We start from the raw sequence: 19,114 nt of genomic DNA on the forward strand, positions 1-19,114 counted from the left end.
TATGCTTGTAGGGCTGAAGTATGGAAGGAGACAGCCGAAGAAAAAGGATAAAGGAAGAAGTAAGATGGAATGGGAGCCAGAGGCAGGGGAGTAGATTAAGAGGTAAAATGCGAGGCCAGATTTCTCTCTGTATTTTTCTTTTTTCTTTTTCTTTCCCTTTTCTCCCTCTTTATATGCGACGATGACTTTTTAATCTTTGGAGTTTCGCTCTGATTCTTTCGGAGCGGGCGGGGATAAGATGCGCCCTGCGCCGAGAAGGACGTGGAAACAAAACAGCTCCCCAAAGCTCCGTATGCCGAATAGCACGGCGGTGGAGAAGAATAATTACCTAGCGCTACCCTGCTCGGCTTGGATTGTCCTGATGGTGTCTGATATTTCGATAAATTCCCGGTGTTTTTCGATATGGAAAATATCAAGCGATGAAAAATATCATGCCATTTTATGATGCTGATGAGCATGATATGAGCGATGATGACGATGACTTCGTCGCTTATAGGTCGTCGTTCTACCTGGATCAGAGCTCCGGAATGGGCATAGAGACCGTCATCATGCGGAGTCTTTGGGACTTTCTTTGAGTAATTGAGGGTCTTTGGTAAGATTTTTTCCTTTTCTCTTATTTTTCGCTTTCAGCATGGGTCGGTCTGGAACGCCAGGGAACTACAGTATACTCCTATGTATCCCAAGATCACCTGAGATCGCCTACTGACTCGCATGATGTCAGTGTTGATATCACTGATTTTTCTCTCTATGCCTAAAAGCATTTACTTGAGCTTGAAGCAGACTACAAAATCAAAACGCAGCTCTCAACTGCAATTCAATAGCCAACAATACCAAACAATTACCATCCAGATCTTTCCAGCAGAAGAATACCGTAGGTAACATGAACAAACAAAAAGATTTTCTTCTCGGATGCTCGGATCTACCGGAGGCATCATCCCGCCTTATCCTTGAATTACCAATTATGGACTAGCCTGTGACCAGCCATCCGAGTCACTATTGCACCAGTCCGCGCCGTGAGATGACCTCATTCCAAGGTACCTTTAGCGCCTGAATCGGAGCTACTAGGGATTAGGCATTGACCTCTTTTGATGACGGGGCCAAATTACTCTATTTGTACGTCCCTTTGGACTGGTTCATTTTTTTGAGGACAACACATTGCGAGTAATGTGATCGAACTTTCAATTCGTCCGTTAACTATCCACACATGTTTAGTACTAGGCACTCACCGCTAATGATCTGATCTGATTCGTGCGGCTCATGCTGTCTCAACATACCTAGATACCTCTGCCCCAGCCTGATTGTTTGAGCAAGTACCTATTGCCAGTAGGTGTCACTTGATCATTGCCGGGATTTTGATTCGCTACATCTGTAACTTCGTATGAGTACAAAGATTGGATGAAATTATCTGTGCCGAAGCGACGACCTCCTGCCCTACCAACTTCGCTGTTACGAAGTTAGGGCTTTTGCCGATCTCCAACAATAATTAGAAAGGCACAATAGTATTGCTGTTATTCATGATTTGTCTAAGGTACTTATTCATTCGACGGGCCAAAGGGTAAGTAAACACGTATACATACGCAGTAGGAAGAGCTCTGTCTTTAATGCAGAGTGACAATATAGGTATTTATATGGGTTCATTCATCTTCTCCTTGCATTTGAAATCATGCAAAGGTATCAACTATTACCCGATAAGGAATGACATTTGCGCGTGATGCAAAAAAAGAATGTACTAAACGTAGAGAAAGACACTGCCGAAGTCCGAGATCTGTACCCCTCTTCCCTGGAATTGTTCTTCAAAGATCATCCACTATTGTCAGCCTACTTGTGCATACCTACTCAGCTCCAGGTGCAAACACTTCTTTCCAGCAACGCGAAGCTGAGAATGAGCCGGTGTCACGTTATGCTGGTAGGGGCAGGTATCCGAATTTCATGCGCAGAGTACGAAGTATCTGCTTTGAAGACAGGAAAGACACTGCCAAGAATCCCACCTAAAGTCATTGGGATGGCCGGAGATGAAAGGAGGCACTCTTTAAGCGAGTATACAACAACAGCATGGATGCATCCATACTCCGCCGAGTACAGCCAATCAATTCGATTAGTTGCAATCAAAGCTTGGGCAGGTTCCCTTCATCTGTTCCCCCGCCAAGCGGAACACCTAGCACGTTGGCTAATATTGGTGACACGACCTCAATTAATTAATAATAAGACTTGTATCGGTAATTTTGAATTTTCAGACTCCCTGTGCCAGCCCTGAGTCGATTGATGGGAGTTCTCGTGATAGTAAGGTACTCCGTACCAGCTCCTGAATACATTAGAGTACTCCGTAACAATAATTACATTATTTTTATTGACTAGGTCGGCTCATCTGACAGCCCAAGCCAGCTGCCGATCCATTCTTGGCATGTTTGGCTGGTAAGAACGGATCGAGGAATCGGCCTGCATCCGCCATCCGCGGGCTTCCGTGAGAATGAACTATCAACTCCCAGTTCCAGTTTTTCCTCTCAAGAATAAAGTTCTGGACAGTCAGAGTCGATCTTTGAGGTGAAAGGGGCAGATTACTCACTCTATACGCACGCACTCGTACTATCTAATACACGACCCGTCTTTTTGAGATTGACGAGTGATTACGGACACACGGCACCTGCTGACCTGATGTGCTTCTCGATCTTTCTATGCTTGTGTCCTTACTAATTTTGTTACGGAGTAGAGTGGTGTGACTCACAACACGGATCAGCGAGCCTCTGGTCAGCCTGCTGTCCGTCAGGTTTTGTCGCGGTCGCCGAGGACTCCCGTAAGTTGGAGTACCTATGAGACCCCTTAGCCTCATTGTCCTGGCTGGAGATATTGCGGCATCATGTTGGCTGCTTCGTATAAGTACGGTTGAGCTTTGAACTGTTGGTGCTGTTATAGATCCTCTCCACATTAACATCTGTCAGTGTCAGAACTATTTAATTAATGTAATGCTGTACCCCGGAAATTCATTCAATCCCTTTTCAATTCATGTGCTACGGCTGAAGTACGGGCTGAAGTTGCCAAAGTACTCCCGTACTTACAGCTGAGCACCAAATCACAGCGGCACATTCCCTGGACTAAAATAATGCAGACGAGTCTTGGTGAATCGTGCCATGGTGACAGGTAAAACCAACCAATCAGAAATTATGATCGCCAGTTGGAACTCAGGGACTCGGAAACTTCAGGTACCCTGTCTACACTGTCGGATATATCGCGAAACCATTCTCGGAAACATAGGGTATTGCAGTTGCACAACACTTGTCCCGATGCATAAATCCTCAACACAAGAGCATGAACCACATGCGAAGACCGGCAGTTTACTCCGACCACGCCCAGAGGCCCCCGTCACTGTTGGAATCATCAACAGATCCATTCCTTTAGTAGTTCCATAGATACTTGCTTAGGAGTTGATTCGTCTCACATCGGAAAATCGGCACATTGCTAAGGAAATATTAGCGGGGTCCAAGAAGATGACCCGCGTCTCCCGCTACTGTGTAGGAGCTAAATAGTGTCCCAATACTCAGCACTGAGTCAGTGGTTCTGCTGACTTTGAGTTCATCCTGCGGAAGGGACTTAAAGAATAATATCTACCCCAGGTATATTATGCAGGTGATCCCGCGCCCTGAATGCGAACGAATGTCGGATTGTCGTACGAGTCCTCGGCTATTCTCCCCAGGGGAAACTCGCCAAGAGTCTTGAGACTGTTCACTATTGTAACCATCAGTCCTCGCCTGCATGGAGTTACAATCTGTACACCTCTTGGCATCAAAGCCCGAAGAAAGCGCGCACTCCATACTCATATCATGACGTTCTCATACCTCATCCACCTTCGGCGGAAAAAGACACCCTGTTGGTCGCGCACACAACCGTAAGACTAGACAAGCGGTGACCGCAGCTGAAGTGAACAGAAGGCAGCTTTTCGAACGCTGCGCGAGGACTATCAAATGCAGAACATTGAGATTCGGTCCATGTGGTGGTTCTGTCGTTGTAATCCCGTAATCCGTCAATGTCCGACCCTGCATACCTTGACAAATATGTTTTGAGAGTTGCGAGTACCTTCCCTCCGCAGGACCGTTGTTCAACGGCCTTAAACAGAATCGAAGCTGTCTTTGTGGCACATCTCACTGTCGACATGCCATACGCACTCTCAACTTCAGATCGACGTTTATCAACAGCCAATAGTACTTCGCTTGCCGGACTTTCATAAGCTTTTCGATTTGTAGGCTAAATGCAGCTCAATGATCTAGCAAGTGCTAGTGACAATTCACAATGGCGACCATATGTGCTTCCTTCAGGGCGCGCTTTCTCTATGGACGTAGTTAGGCGCGCGTGGTTTCTCCCCCAATAATGCGGGATTCTCTTCATTCTGAAAACTTTCCAGTGAACGGTATCCACGAGAAGATGTGGCTTGTCCACAGTTAGGGATTGACCACCCATCCACTTTGGTTTGAGATACGGACTTGGAACTGGATGTGTTAGTCTAGATGTAATGTGAACTGTTCTATGTAACATATTCAGCGGTATAATTTTCTTTTTTATCTTCGATCGTGTAATAATAAAGATAGGCAGCTTTATGCTTATCCTCGAGTTGAAGAGCAGATGAGGTCGTTTCTTGCTTCATCCTCATTCAGGCACTGCGGAGAAACACAACGCCGTGGACCTTGGAGGCGGGGCGCTAAGCCTAAATAACGAGCCTCAAAATCACATGACCACAGTAGCCTAATGAATCCCGAAACGGCTTAGCGCTGCTCAAGCGAGATGGCCCGAGCCCGGCAGCGGAACAGAGGCACACAACGCATTTTCAACCCTAATATCTTTTATCCTCAACGCCCAGCGCCAGCGACGACAAACCACCTGCCAAACACCGTCAACCCCCAGGTTTTCCTCGTCTCAGATTCAAGATGACTCACGAGTCCGTTTGGTACAGCCGGCCCCGCAAGTAAGGATATTCTTCAATTCTGGGATGCGTCGATACGATTTGGCTAATTTATTACCCTTTTCCCTCGATAGGTTCGGCAAGGGTTCCCGTGAATGGTGTGTGAACGAAATTCCCCAGGCGATACCAGGAGGATAGGTCGAGATTTTATGAATTGCGAGCAGCAATGGCTAATCAGATATTTGCGTCGAAACAGCCGTGTTTGCGCCCACCGCGCTGGTCTCATCCGCAAGTACGGGGTATGGAAATGAGTCAACTATCGAGAATAACCCGCGTTGGATATGCGACTGATAGTGGTTATAGATGGACATCTGCAGACAGTGCTTCCGTGAGAAGGCTCAGGACATCGGTTTCTACAAGGTTGGTTCCCACATACGCTGCAGAGTCGGAACACCATGGCCAGGTTCAACCCGACGACATTCTCGGAGAACTGGTTGGCAGAAGAAGAGCGGATCACTAACAGATCACCTCTACCATCCAGTACCGTTAAATCTGTTTTCTCGATCCATTTCCTGTTTCACGACGAATCGTTACGTGCTCGGCGCTCGGTAGCTACCATGGAGGAAAATCAAAAAGGAATCATATCCGCTTGAATTCCAACGGGGGAAAATAGGAAAGAGGAAGAGGAGATGCCGGTGTGAACAACCCAAAAGGTGTTTTGTCGAAACCTTTATCTTTCCAATTCAATTTTTAAATTGAATTTATAAGGATCTTTCTCCCGTCCTAGCCCGCCATAGCGAAACAGTGTGGTGAATGTGACGAATACGACTGCAATTGGGTCAATGCCAACTGTAGACGACCATGTCTGATAAGGCTCCTTATGCACGTAGCGACCGGTTGCAACAATTGATATTCTCCTTTCGTCCAGCCCTCCGGTGCGGCATCGGTCACTTCACCTTTTACACCCTATGACTCGGAAACATACCCCATCGCGCAGACAAGATTTGGGGCCATTACCATGCGGTTGCCAATGTTGCTCTTCGTAGAGACACGGATTGTCCGGTGTCTGCTATTGAAACTGCCCATTTTCAACGCACAACGGAGCATTCCTACTTCGTAGAACGTATGATGAGAAAACCGCTGGAATCAAATTCTAGCAATCTCCGAGCTATGTCTTGCGCGACCATTTTAGCACGGTATTCTAACTACCTGCCTAATAAGAGAGAAGCAATCAAATACAGATAGTGTTAAGGCCCTCCCAATTGGAATTCAAAAAAGACCCGCAAATTGAACTCCACTGCCATAAACTCCTTGCTAGAGCCAGGAAGGGGGGGAAAAGACGGTTGCCTCTCTATTGAAGATTGAAGGGTGCCGAGGCAATGCGACGAGCTACTGCAAAGAAGCAGTAAACAATCGTAGATTGTAAAACAAGAGATACGCATCGGCGTTGAGGACTTCGGCCTCAGTGGCCGCAGTCACCTGATCATCGTTGAACAGTACCCACTGTCAAGAGAAGAATTAGTCAATGTCAACGACGTCGTGTAGTCTCCTGAGTGCACACACGAGGCATAAGCCACTAAATAACGGATAGACAAACCTGGTCGCCCTGCTTGCAGTAGACGTAGTAGTGTCCAGCGTCCAATTTGCCTTTGTGGACAACTGCAGAAGAAAGATCATAGATGAATTTGGATTTGTCAAGATCCTCCCTGTGCCGATGTGTCGTATATGGGAGCATGTTGATCGACAAAGGGAAATCGACCCTGCCTTCCACTTTCTCCGACACTGCTGAGCTATGCTCGAAGCGCTGAATATCATGTTAGCCAAGTCCACCGCGGTCGTCAGAGACGAGAGACACACCTTCAGCTGCATGCAGAGAATCGCCGGCAATTTCTTGATTCGCAAACGCTTTGTTGCTTTCTGAGGCGTCCCGCCACACTCACTGCAATTGTAAACACCTGCCATCAGCCTTTCTGGCGACGTAAAGCTCTCCAGGCAACCGTTTAGTGTAGGTGTCGCTGAGGGTCCGACACCACCGCCCATAGCCCGCTTCTTCGCCTGTACCTGAACGTCCAGACTCAGATCGAGCATAGGATCTTCCGTTTTGGTAATGTTGCCGCAATTATCGCACATCACACTACTTTTAAGCTTGCCGTAGAATGTTTGATGAAAAAAGCAAGGACACCCTTGGTCGTGATCGTCCATGTGTCCTTCAGTGCTCGCATGTAGCTTGTCGACGAGGAATTGATAGTACTCGTGTGCATCCTGCTGGTGGTAGCCTGCCAAAGTCTACGAAGCGTCAGTAACTTTTGATGTCCTAAGAGCCGGTCAAGAAACCACCTACAGAGCTCGCACGCCATGATGCTAGAAGGAGATTCAATGCTGCAAAGCCTTCTGCTTTGTCGCTGCTGTTGAAGTCGGCAAACGCCTCCGCAACTGCGCAGCCTATGCAATCCGGGACTGAACAATCGTGTGACTGATGCCCATTCCCCAAGAAATAGGCGTTCAAGATGGGATCATGCAGTAAAGTCTGCAGGATGACGTTGAGATAACATGTTTGTCCGAGATTGTACAGACCTCTGACGCCTTGCTTTGCACAAGCGCGCTTGTTGGCGTTGTTTCTGACAAACTGTTCATCTGATGAACTTTCGCTTGATCTCCGTCTCCTAGATGCTGCTGGACTTTAGCAGATCGAATGAAACCAACAAAGACTGGATGCGAACCTTGGTGCATTCCATAAGGTAACGATCGAAGACGTTCTAAGTCATGGTCATAGACGAGGTCACCGCAACCTTGGCAGAACAGAGTTCGTCCCCTTGACTCCATGTCTGGCGGCGTCAGCTACCTTCGACTGTAAAGTCGCACTAGATTGACTTACAGAACTGGTGCCCAGTCTCTTTCGTATGAGCTTGTCTATTGGCAGGGGCGCAAACTTCAGAGCAAGTCAAGCACGTGTATTTTGGCCTTAGCAGAGAAGCAGTACGCAGGCGTCCCTTTTGCTTTGGGAAATCATCCACCGTTAAAGGCTTAGGAGCCAGAGCATTGTGGGTTTTAAGGAATGAGCTCTTGAACTGATCGGCAGTGTTTCCACTCCGAGTCAGTATTGCAGCGAGATGCTCTTACTACAAGTCAGTTTGAAGATCTATAGAGAGGACGGTATCGTGTTGATGCCTGCTTACCGCAACCGAACTCAGCCTCCGAAAGAAGGGACGCAGAAGTAATGCTGGCCATGGTGACGAAGGTGACAGCACGAGAAAAAGCTGTTCCAAGGGTGTTATAGAAAGGAAAGATCAGGATGACAGGGTATTAGAAGAATTAAGGAAAACTTGAGAGTCTGAAAGGAAAAGTGTCCAAATATATAAGACGACTGGGAAAGGCGTCTAGCAACAGATACCTTGACTCTTTGAGGTCGAGGAGGGACAATAAGCTCAAGTCAAGTGCGGATGAATGCAAAGCATTCATGAATAGAAGTCGTCAAAGACCTTGTATGGGTTCACAATCGCATTGTGAAGCTTTCAGAGGCCAGCCTCTCAATCAAAAATAGAAATCTTCAGCGTTGTGTTGCCCAAGCTGGAGTCTATTGACGGCTGTGGTGAACCTCAATCTCCCCTGCGACCACTAAGTGTTCCGTGCGGATCGGATGGGCACTGAAGGGACCTGAGGAGCGAATGATATACCAGCAGCAACACTTGATGCAAATGAAGCTTGAACTGCAGATTTCTAAATTTGTTAAAACGATAGGTGTTCCCTCAAGATTATTGAGCCGAAACTATGTGACGCCACAGAAGCTTTGTGGACGGCTCGATGTTGGTTAAGAGATCTTTTTTCTCCTCAGGGTCCGCCGCTCGGAGCGATAAGGAACCGGGCCTACTGCTGGGGATCCGCAAACCCGGGGGATACGCCGCCTTTGGGGAGATACACGAAAGTAAGGTGTACTTGTATTGTCTCATATTGCGCTCGTAAAATAAAATCTAAGAATTGCGTAGGCCATTATTTCTAAAGATAGTTTTATTTCGCATTCTCATGTCACTAATCTGGCCTCGGGTGGCAATGGCAAATTAGAGATCCATCTCAACAAAAGTAGCCCATGAAAAGAGGACTACGGTTCGAATGGAGGCAGACGTATTGCTAGCGAAGGCGCCCGGGCACTTGGAGTGCTCTGTGATCTGGTATAGCTGTGCCTCCACCATTGGGCCGAACCAGCGCGTCAGACCTCTGCTTCTTGGTCTCCGATTCTCGACAGTGCTATCAATCTTGTCTTGAATTTATGGGGAAAGTCCGCATGAGCACAGCTGTGTACTACGATATCCGGTCGTAAAATTATTGTTCCCAGAACAGCGTCACCGAACACCTCTACCTCGGGGCAATGCGCTGGGCCGAGCCCGATCAGTCCCTCTCGTTGTATAGCGACCGCGTGTTGACCCGCGCATCGAAGACCCCCGAGTAGCTCCTCGAGAAGGGATGGACGATTTGGATGTAGGTTTCGAGGAAATCGTGCTAGGAGGATGCTCAACGAACGAGGTATCTGTCGTCCTGTGGGCCCAAGTCGCGGTTAGAATAAACCTTCAATGTGCAATGCTGCAATGGCCTAGTAGTAACTCACATGAATGTTGCCTCAGCGTCAACAGCTCGTCGAACTTCTTCAGCTTCAGCCTCTGCAATCTTAGTGAGTATATTTGGTCTTGTCAATTTTGTCGAATGTGCTTTACAATACCTTTTTGAGCTTCAGCTTGTTTAGCTCTCCGGAATGAATCTGCTATTGGTGCCTAATTCTTAGTGAGCACGAGTCTAATTGGGATGTAAGGCTCATTCTGACATACCTCCGGAAAGTCCACACAGAACGCATTCATATTTAAACCATAGAGGAAGCTGGCAAAGCTCTCGCTAAACCGTGTTAAACTCTCGTGCATCAACTGAAGGTGCATGAAATTCGCTTCCAGGTCTGCCATAGAGTCTGCAAGTTCTGCAAACTGCGGCTCTAGAGCATTGATTGCGGGTTGTGTGTAGCCAGCATTGCCGATACTCGTCCCATAACCATGGGCTTCGCGGATTGACGATCGAGAATTGGGCCTCAGAGGAGTCGTGGGCCTGGACGAAGGTCGCGGGCGCGAGGATGACCGGGGGAGAGCAGTTTCCATCATAGATTCTCACAATTTCCCGACATTCAAGGAAGCCTGGCCAGAAATCTGAGTACGAAGCCTTTTGTTGTTCCGGGGCCAACGATAAACAATCACAACGCGTGATGAATTGGGCCTAGCCAGCAAGATAGTTGGGCAGCTCAGCAAAGAATATCGGTCATGGTTTGTAAATGATCGCTATGGAAATGAATTTGTTGAAGACCTAAATCAGATCGGTAGTATCTAAATATCGAGTGTTTCTGGCGTTTGCCTTGTTAATTAAACAGTGGGTGCCGCATTGTTGATCCCCCGCTTTCCAGTTTGCGATTGGATCGGAAATTGAGGCGCCCCGAGGGTCCGTTGCGGCATTCATTATCCACAAAGCAATGATGATATAAATCGTTCGGGGTTGCCAAGGTAGAACCACTACTATTTAGTAGTACTAATAATAATTATCAAATTTCCCATCCTCGTGTGCCCTTGCCCCGTCTGGCATGAATTGAGGATAGGAACAACCAACAACATCACAGTCTTCACAACCGGACCCCACCCTGGGCCCTCGTTATTAATCTCTCAGCACATGCATGCTTCTTCGTCTATTCGACGCCGTCTACTCCTTTCTTCGGCCTGCTCCGTCCATTTCCGCTCATACTCCCTGCCATTATTACTGGTTGGAGGCGCATCGAAGCCTTGTTCAACTTCAGGCTCCTTAGCTAGACGATCGATCTTCACTGTACCGTTGTCGCGGAACAACCCTCCGAGGAAGGCTTCATCATTTTGGACAGTTACATTCGCTCTTGCTGTCATTTGCGGAGGAGTTTGGTTACAGGATAAACGTTTTCAGACCAAGAACGACTCGCCTTCTCCATCAATTTCGCAAAATATCCAGCCTGAACAGGAACCTTTTCTCGGCGTCATTGATACTCTTAAAACAATGTCTACCGTTTTGCCTCCTGGTACCGTGGGGAATCTCACGGCAGAGCAGGAAGCGAAACTGCAGGAATTCTGGGTGCTGCTCCTGAAGGTCTTTGGCGTTAAACTTGATGCGCTGGAGTCAGCTAAGGAAGCACCTGCCAGCACGCCGCAGGAGAACAAGAAAGAGCCCAAGCGACGATTCGGACTGTTCGGCAGAGGCAAGGATAGTGAGGATGGCGCCGCGAGCGAGAAATCAGCGGAAGGAATCACAGCCAACCTCGCGTCTATCAATATTTCTGATGGAGACGATAAGTATGGACAGTCGAAGGAGTTCCAGCAAACTCTGGTTGACATGTCGCCGGAGGAGATTCGGACAACATTCTGGACTATGGTTAAACAAGATAATCCCGATTCTCTGCTTTTACGCTTTCTACGGGCGCGTAAGTGGGATGTCAAAAATGCTCTCGTCATGTTTATTTCCACTATCCGCTGGAGGTTGATGGATGTGAAGGTGGATGAAGATATCATGAAGAATGGCGAGCAGCATGCTCTCAAACAGTCGCAGAGTACCGACCCTACTGAAAAGAAAGCTGGTGAAGATTTCTTGATGCAAATGCGTCGGGGAAAGAGTTTCCTTCACGGTGTCGACAAATCAGGCCGGCCAATTTGCGTCGTCAGGGTGCGCCTGCATAAGGCTGGTGATCAAAATTCAGAGGTCTTGGACCGCTTCACTGTTTACACAATTGAATCGGCGCGCATGATGCTTGCGCCTCCCGTCGAAACTGCTGTGAGTCTCAAATCTCAGGCAAGAGCCGGCGAGATGCACCTGACACATTCTAGTGTATCATTTTCGATATGACCGACTTCTCATTGGCGAATATGGTATGCCTACGATCTTCAATCTGCCATGGACGTTCACTTACCTCGGCAGGACTACTCTCCGGTCAAGTTCATGATCAAATGCTTCGAGGCCAACTATCCTGAATCGTTAGGAGTGGTACTCATTCACAAGGCGCCTTGGATCTTCTCAGGTTTGTCTTCGTCCCTGAATTGGAAGCCGTATGTACTGAAATTATGTTGCACAGGCATTTGGAACATCATCAAAGGATGGCTTGATCCGGTCGTTGCTGCCAAGGTCCATTTCACGAAGAATGTCAAGGATCTGGAGGAGTTTATCCCTCGAGATCGCATCATGAAGGAGCTTGAGGGTGATGAGAATTGGGAGTACAAGTACGTGGAATGCGAACGGGACGAAAATAAGCCGATGGAAGACACTGCCACACGAGACCAGCTGTTAGCAGAGCGACGTGAACTCGGGAAAGAAATCCAAGATGCCACCATTTCATGGATCTCGGCCAGCTCCAAAGGAGACAAGGACGCCGTGGCAACAGCTAAGGACAGGAGAAAGGACCTTATTGAGCGGTTGAGGGTGCAATACTGGCAGCTTGACCCTTACGTACGTGCCAGGTCCCTGTACGATCGCTTGAATGTGATCCAAGGTAATGGCAAAATCGACTTCTATTCAGCGGAGAGCATGTCGAAGGGAAACGCGGCCAGCAGCCAATAATCAGGAACGTTAAGGGTTGATGAGACTGAGTACTATAGACCTAACTTATCATTAAATTTTGGACATCGACGGGCTCAAAAAATTGAGTCATGATGTCTGTACTGGATGACAGTTTGTATATATAGAACATCACAGTCTGGACTAATGCATCATTTCTGCATACACTGTCTGACTTTCTTACTGAATGATGTAAGAGATGAATTTGAAATAGGCCTTGGTAATGACACAGTCAGGAGCTGAAGGACCACGCTAACTTCGTGTTGAGCCAAGGACTGCGACTTTTGGAGTGAAAGTGTCGGTTTACATCTTGGACTTGATTTCCTCATGCAGAGCCTTGAGTTTATCCATGTCGGTAGGCTGGGTAGGCCATCCAATACCAAGACCCTCTTTCTCATTCGGCTTGGGAATCTGTTAATCTGCGTGTTAGCACCATTGCTACATACACCAGGAAGAATGCTAAGACGTACCATGTGGAAATGGACCTATTCAAATAGGACAGTAAGGGTTAGCGCCGTGTTTCCATTTTCCACGTCCAGGAACGGTCTCTTACGTGGTCAACAACTTGGTGAGCAATGCGGCCGTTGTTCTGCAGAATGTTGTAATCTTCTGCACCGCTTGCTTTGGCAATCTGCTTGGCCACGGGCTATTGGAGATATTACCTGTCAGCCTTATCCTAATGAGAATAGGATTAGGTAGGGGACCCTGTAACCTGCGGGGGACAAAGTTCAAAGTTCGTGGACCTTATCCCCCAAGGTCCTCAGGGATGTGCAAAAGGTATAGAAGGGCGGGTGGCACGAAATTCTGCTTGCGTCTTCCTTTCTTCACGTACCAGCAGCTCCCTGAGGTCTTCGTCAGGGATATCGGTGAGCTTCGCACCGTGGAACTTCGGAATCACAAGCTATTACAGACGATTCAGCACTACTGTTAGCGGACTTATGCTTCTCTCAACATTGATAGTGTGAGACCCGCCGAAATGTATACAAAGCGGCTGCATGAGATATCGTATGCCTGGGCATAGGACTGATATCTCGGGCAGTTATGCTGCAGTTCAACGTAGAGGTGCCAGAACTTACCGCATGGCCACGGCTGAGAGGCTGGATGTCTAGAAAAGCGAAGACTTTGTCGCTCTCGAAGAGCTTAAAAGAAGGGATATCACCTATGTTTCATAAGAAAGCTTAGCGCCATCAAGCAGGAGTGCGTACGGCGTCATCGCAAGCTCCTCATGCGAAAGTTGGACACGCAACACCTCGCTGGAAGCTCGGGCGGGAGATAGGACTCACCCTTGATGATTTTGCAGAATATACACGCAGCGGAAGACATTACGTAGACAAATTGGGGATCAATTAGATGGCTATACACGTAAATGAAGTGCTGATTGAGAGCAGACAATAATCAATCGTGAAGTCAATGAACTGTTCAAGATGCGGGCAGGTGGGTTGAATGCGGGGTACGCGACGTCAAGAGAACCGAAAAGAAAAGAAAAGGGCGAAGTGAGCCGGATTCGAACGGAGACCCTTTCTGCTGCCAGAGGTGGGTTATATTTTAAATTGGGGAGACTTCTCCGAGGAGTGGGACAAGCTAGCTCAGAACCCATTTCTTGCCTTTTACCAGAGATGGCCGTGGCTTGCCCAACATACTCCTCTTCTCAATCTTTGGACCTTTCCATCGACACAGCTGTCGATTTTGTTATTTTTATTTTTGTCTAGCATTGTTACTGCCTTCTTAAACTGCCGTGTCTTTTTTTTTTTTTTACGGGATTCTAGCCAAGAGTATGCCTCAAATAGTTGCAGGAACGATACAAAGTGCGTGTCCTTTTACTGTTAAGCCCCGTGGCTATAGTGCCACTGCGGGCGAGTGCTCCTACTCCGCCTTTTTTAATGAGTGCTACGTGCAACTCTTGACGCTTGCTTTTCAAGATCATCATGACTTGACATGTTGAAATGCTGCACCGAAGCGAAAGTCATGAGTCTATACTCAAGCCAGTTGTTCGTACATTATAAAAGCATCTAGAGGGTATCCCACTACTTCGTACGAGGCAGGTTCCCAGTCCCCTCCATAGGTTGCGCAGCTACCCCAAATCTTCCTAGTTGGAGAAGCAGCCTATCCTGCTGAACGGGCAAAAGTCCGCTTCTAACGGCTTGAAACCACCCAATTGACGACTATTGAACTCGATGAGATCCCCGAGACCCACGTTGATAGGCCTGACCCCACCCTGAATGGTCATCTTATCTCTGCTTTCTCCGCACGGCTTCCTATCAAGCGGTCGTTCTTCATACCAAGGAATCGTAGATAAATTGTCGTCGTTCCTTCGTTGAAAGGCGCCATGGCACTTGCATGGAGTTCTAGGTTTGCAGCCTCACCCGCTGTCCAACGTCCTTTCAGCCGAGGAGTACCACCACATCTCGTTAAATCTGCGTTCATACGATCTCAACGGCCTTTCTCGATCTCAAGGAGCCAAGCCATGCTATCCACGGAATTGAGCGAGGCTCAAGTCGCGGCTTTACGCGCGAACAAGGATCGTCTTGCGAAAGATCTTCATCACAGTTGTCAATGGGGCTACGGTATCCGATGGGGAGAGTAAGCATGGCATACTGCATTCGTTCTTACACTGGGCCGGTGCTGTTCGTAACCTTAGCGAGCAAACAATGGAGCTCCGCCATGATACACTGGTCCCATGTGTAATTTAGCCGGGGCAGTGCTGACCGATGTCTGGCTTAGTGGACCGACAGATACCGGTATGCAACGTCTCGCCCTGTCCGAGGAGGACAAGAGAGTGAGGGATTGGTTCATCGAAACTGCAAAGGCACTGAAGTGCAAAATCACCATTGACGAGATGGGCAATATCTTCGCTGTACGCCCGGGGCGTCGAAAGGATGTGCCTGCCACGTTCATCGGCAGCCATCTGGACACTCAGCCGACTGGTGGTCGATATGACGGGATTCTCGGAGTTCTTGCGGGCATTGAAGCTTTGAAGGTCATTGACGAGATGGGAATCGAGACAGAGGGAGGCATAGGAGTTGTCAACTGGACAAAGTAAGAACCGTTCTCCAGATGGCCTACGCAGATTTCTGCCGCAGACAGTATAGTAACATTTTTACAGCGAGGAGGGTGCTCGATTCCCAGTTAGCATGATTTCTTCCGGTGTCTGGGCGGAGTGCATACCTCTTTCGAGGGCCCATGACCTCAAGGAAGTTCCTACGGTGGCTTCACTACCTACCGCAGCCTCCTCTCCTGAGTCGATGAAATCAGCCCTGGAAAAGATCCACTACCTTGGGAGTGTCCCATGCTCATACAAAGAGACGCCAATGGCAGCGCACTTTGAACTTCACATCGAACAGGGACCCCATCTCGAGTCCGCCAATCAGCGTGTCGGTGTGGTCACTGCCGTCCAGGCATACCGCTGGTACCGCCTGAACATCATCGGTAGAGACACTCATACTGGTACTACAGCCTTCCAGCACCGGGCAGATGCCCTATACGCTTTTGCCCGCATGATGGTTCGCGCTAGGGAAGTTGCGTCATCTCACGGTAGTTTGGCAAGTGTTGGTATTATCGAAGCGAAGCCTGGTAGTGTCAACACCGTGCCAGGGCTTGTGAGCTTCTCCCTCGACATTCGCGGGCCAGAGACCGAATTAGTCACTGTGGTGGAAGCAGAATTGAGAAAGGATTTCGATGCAATTGCTGCCGAGGAGGGTAAGGGTATTGGGAAGCCATGTCGAGTGGAGTGGACCATGGATTTTGACTCCCCAGCGGTGAAATTCCACCCGGACTGCATTGAATGTGTTCAACAATCAGCAGAAGCTGTCGTTGCCGACGCTGGTGTCTCTGATCCCAAGTCTCTTGTGCGGACTATCATGAGCGGTGCAGGGCATGACAGTGTTTTTACCTCCAAACGAGTTCCCACAAGTATGATTTTTGTGCCGTGCAAGGACGGTTTGAGCCATCATCCCGAGGAGTTCTGCTCTGCGGACGACTGTGCCACAGGCGCATCAGTCATTCTGCAGGCAGTAATCCGGTATGACAGGAGGAGATTCACTGCATAGGAATCGTGCTTGTCATAACATATCGAGAAATCAGACTGTTTATATTGTTCTCTCCGATCAGGTGTCATATCGACAAAAGCAAGGCAGGCTCCAGAGCTCTTCCCGTGCGCAAATTCAAGTGCTGGCATCTTACCGTCAAAAACCAACAAATCTACGAGTAGCACAGACTGATCGGACTGAGTCATGATGATTTTGCCATTAATCCTAGCTAGTTCATAACAAGAGGCATTGGCAGTACATGATCCTCATTCCCCAAATAGAAAGAGTAGTTCTACTTTTATCATAGGATGAGCAGGGGTGCGGCTTTTTCTGGCTTTTAGAGCCTACTCAAGCCACACTTGCAGCATCCGTCAACCCCTTGGATGACCGAGAGACGAACAACCTTCCTTTAAGAAGAGGGGGCACCACGGCCACGGCCGAAGCCACCGCGGAAGCTGGGGGCGAACTCGCCGGGGGCACCACCCTCCTTGGACTCCTGCTCACGGCGACGGTAGCCACCCTCACGGGGAGCACGGGGACGACGCTCGCGCTCCTCACCACCCAGCATGCCGCGAGGGGGAGCGTGAGAACGCTGCTGCTTGATGTGGGTAGCGGGAACAACCTCGGCGGGAAGGTGGAGCCACTCGCGGAGGTAGTCAAGACCCTAGATGAAAAAATCAGATGCGGCTCAAATCATCGGTGGTCGACGGTTAACGTACCTCAGGGGTGAGGGTGTAGTAGTAGTACTGCCACGAGAACTGGGTCTTGACATAGCCGCGGGAGTTCAGGGACTGGAGGGCCTTGATCACCTATAGTAGCAGAAACACGCATGTCAGACGCAATTGTTCATCTTCGATTTTCCTCAAGCGGTTATGGGGTCGACTCACGTAGAGGTTCTTGGTGTCAATGTCGCCATGCTTGGGAAGGTTGAAGTCCTTCTTGGCCACGAGCACACCCTCTGTTCAAATAAGAAGCACCAAGTCAGTGAGAGTTCGTCGTCAATTGAGTCAACCAATCTGCGCCGCGGAAGCCGCACGATTGGGAGTCGATTGTAACATACCGCGGAAGAGGTACTCGTGGATCTTCTTGCGGTCTTCCTTGGGGATAAGCCTGCAGTAACATTAGTACAAATGCGAAATCAATGCATGAAAGCCATGTAACTAAACGTCGTAGCACTTACATTGTCGCGAGTTCCAGGCGCTATTCGGGGAATCGCTCTGACAACGCGAGGAGAATGGTTTATATGATGGAAGTGATCAAGTGGAGCGGCAGCCCAAGTTAAAAGTGCGACGCTTCCTGTTCGGGAACGCCAGTTAGGGTTGTGGCCCTGATCAACGCGCTAGCCTGGATATGCCAAAAAAAATCACATGATCATACCGCTGAAGCTACTTGGGCCTCAGGCATCAGCAACCGCAACTTAGTCATCCTCCCTTATCTTCAACTCCACTTTTGACAACGTTCAACGCCTCCTCTACGTCAACTCACTCACACTTTACATCTCGAACCCTTGACCGCTCAGTCTCGTCTCTAACGGCATTGACTAGCCGCAATAAATATTAAATACACTAATCTCAGTGGCAGTCAGATACTCAGCGATCAGTATGGCAGCACAAACAGTGAATGTGCTCCTTTCATCCTTCCCAGGACTTTCCCTACCTTCGACGGTCTCATTTTCTCTCCCATCCACGTCGACAATCTCTGATCTTACCGATAAAGTCTCCGCATACTTACCATCGTCGATACCGCTTCAGTCGCTTGTCTTGACCACAACGAGTAACAAGCAACTTGTTCCATCATGTGAACGTTTACTTTCTCTCTTTGGCGCCTCCAATGGCGAAGTTGCAACAACGTCGAATCTCCTCCCCCTCCGGCTGACTGTTCCCCTGCGCGGAGGCAAAGGTGGTTTCGGTTCCCAGCTTCGTGCGGCTGGTGGACGTATGTCAAGCAAGCGGAAGCGCAATCAGGGCGATGACAATGGCTCCAGTCGCAACCTTGACGGTCGCCGTATTCGCACGGTCAACGAAGCCAAGGCTCTGGCCGAATACCTCGCAGTCAAACCGGAGATGGATCGAAAAGAGAAGGAAGAGCGTCGGCGCCGGTGGCAGGCTGTTGTGGAGGCTGCAGAAAAGCGCCAGGAGGAATTGAAAAACGGTGGCGGAAAGAACAAGATCGATGGACAGTGGATGGAGGACAAGGAGGAAATGAACGAAAAGGCCAGGGAGGCTGTGTTGGCAGCAATGAGGGACGGAGTTTGGACGGACAACTTACGCGACGCGATCCTGGGCGGATCTAGCACGAGTGCCAGTGCTAGTGAGGGTAGTGGACAGGACACCCCGAACAGCTCAGAGGAAGACAGCGATGAGGAACAAGACGCGGGGGATGTATCCATGCCGTCAGAACCGGCTGTCAAGTCAGTGCCAACCAGGAAGTTCATTGGATTTGATGATGACGAGGAGTTCATGAGTGATTCTGAAGACGAAGGGACTGAGCAAATTGACGATCCGAAGGGCAAAGGAAAAGCGAAGGCTTGATTTTACAATGTTCAATTGCAACTGTTTCGTCGAATTTATCTTGTTTATTACGATCAGGGATTTGCAAGCGTGTTTGC

The 19,114-nt window shown here is 48.8% G+C and overlaps 7 protein-coding genes across 7 annotated transcripts; 3 read left to right on the forward strand and 4 right to left on the reverse strand.

The window, feature by feature from the left end:
• Positions 1–6,277: 6,277 nt before the first annotated feature.
• Positions 6,278–8,116, reverse strand: Aud_004110 (putative ubiquitin C-terminal hydrolase Ubp8; the record flags this gene model as incomplete). The annotated part of the gene is made up of 7 exons (XM_043289052.1): positions 6,278–6,391; positions 6,486–6,692; positions 6,746–7,174; positions 7,230–7,558; positions 7,609–7,713; positions 7,764–8,003; positions 8,065–8,116. The coding sequence occupies 7 exons, from the start codon at positions 8,114–8,116 to the stop codon at positions 6,278–6,280; spliced, it is 1,476 nt and encodes a 491-aa protein (XP_043144987.1).
• A 1,109-nt stretch (positions 8,117–9,225) lies between these two features.
• Aud_004111 (DASH complex subunit DAM1) lies at positions 9,226–10,026 on the reverse strand (the record flags this gene model as incomplete). The annotated part of the gene is made up of 4 exons (XM_043289053.1): positions 9,226–9,418; positions 9,489–9,540; positions 9,600–9,651; positions 9,706–10,026. 4 exons carry the CDS (start codon positions 10,024–10,026, stop codon positions 9,226–9,228), a joined length of 618 nt encoding a protein of 205 aa, XP_043144988.1.
• Positions 10,027–10,936: 910 nt separating this feature from the next.
• On the forward strand, positions 10,937–12,484 carry Aud_004112 (CRAL-TRIO domain-containing protein; the record flags this gene model as incomplete). The annotated part of the gene is made up of 4 exons (XM_043289054.1): positions 10,937–11,704; positions 11,758–11,799; positions 11,849–11,948; positions 12,003–12,484. 4 exons carry the CDS (start codon positions 10,937–10,939, stop codon positions 12,482–12,484), a joined length of 1,392 nt encoding a protein of 463 aa, XP_043144989.1.
• A 300-nt stretch (positions 12,485–12,784) lies between these two features.
• Positions 12,785–13,804, reverse strand: Aud_004113 (HIT family protein; the record flags this gene model as incomplete). Its single annotated transcript, XM_043289055.1, has 5 exons — positions 12,785–12,892; positions 13,035–13,127; positions 13,314–13,382; positions 13,558–13,640; positions 13,765–13,804. 5 exons carry the CDS (start codon positions 13,802–13,804, stop codon positions 12,785–12,787), a joined length of 393 nt encoding a protein of 130 aa, XP_043144990.1.
• A 1,141-nt stretch (positions 13,805–14,945) lies between these two features.
• Positions 14,946–16,527, forward strand: Aud_004114 (M20 family metallo-hydrolase; the record flags this gene model as incomplete). The annotated part of the gene is made up of 3 exons (XM_043289056.1): positions 14,946–15,061; positions 15,203–15,517; positions 15,585–16,527. 3 exons carry the CDS (start codon positions 14,946–14,948, stop codon positions 16,525–16,527), a joined length of 1,374 nt encoding a protein of 457 aa, XP_043144991.1.
• Positions 16,528–16,915: 388 nt separating this feature from the next.
• On the reverse strand, positions 16,916–18,043 carry Aud_004115 (40S ribosomal protein eS10; the record flags this gene model as incomplete). The annotated part of the gene is made up of 5 exons (XM_043289057.1): positions 16,916–17,170; positions 17,226–17,315; positions 17,394–17,464; positions 17,567–17,616; positions 18,003–18,043. 5 exons carry the CDS (start codon positions 18,041–18,043, stop codon positions 16,916–16,918), a joined length of 507 nt encoding a protein of 168 aa, XP_043144992.1.
• Positions 18,044–18,107: 64 nt separating this feature from the next.
• On the forward strand, positions 18,108–19,037 carry Aud_004116 (telomere maintenance SDE2 family protein; the record flags this gene model as incomplete). Its single annotated transcript, XM_043289058.1, has 1 exon — positions 18,108–19,037. One exon carries the CDS (start codon positions 18,108–18,110, stop codon positions 19,035–19,037), a length of 930 nt encoding a protein of 309 aa, XP_043144993.1.
• Positions 19,038–19,114: the final 77 nt, after the last annotated feature.

Source organism: Aspergillus udagawae (assembly GCF_001078395.1).
Source record: "Aspergillus udagawae IFM 46973 DNA, scaffold_3, whole genome shotgun sequence".
In the NCBI taxonomy this organism is placed as follows: Eukaryota; Fungi; Ascomycota; class Eurotiomycetes; order Eurotiales; family Aspergillaceae; genus Aspergillus; species Aspergillus udagawae.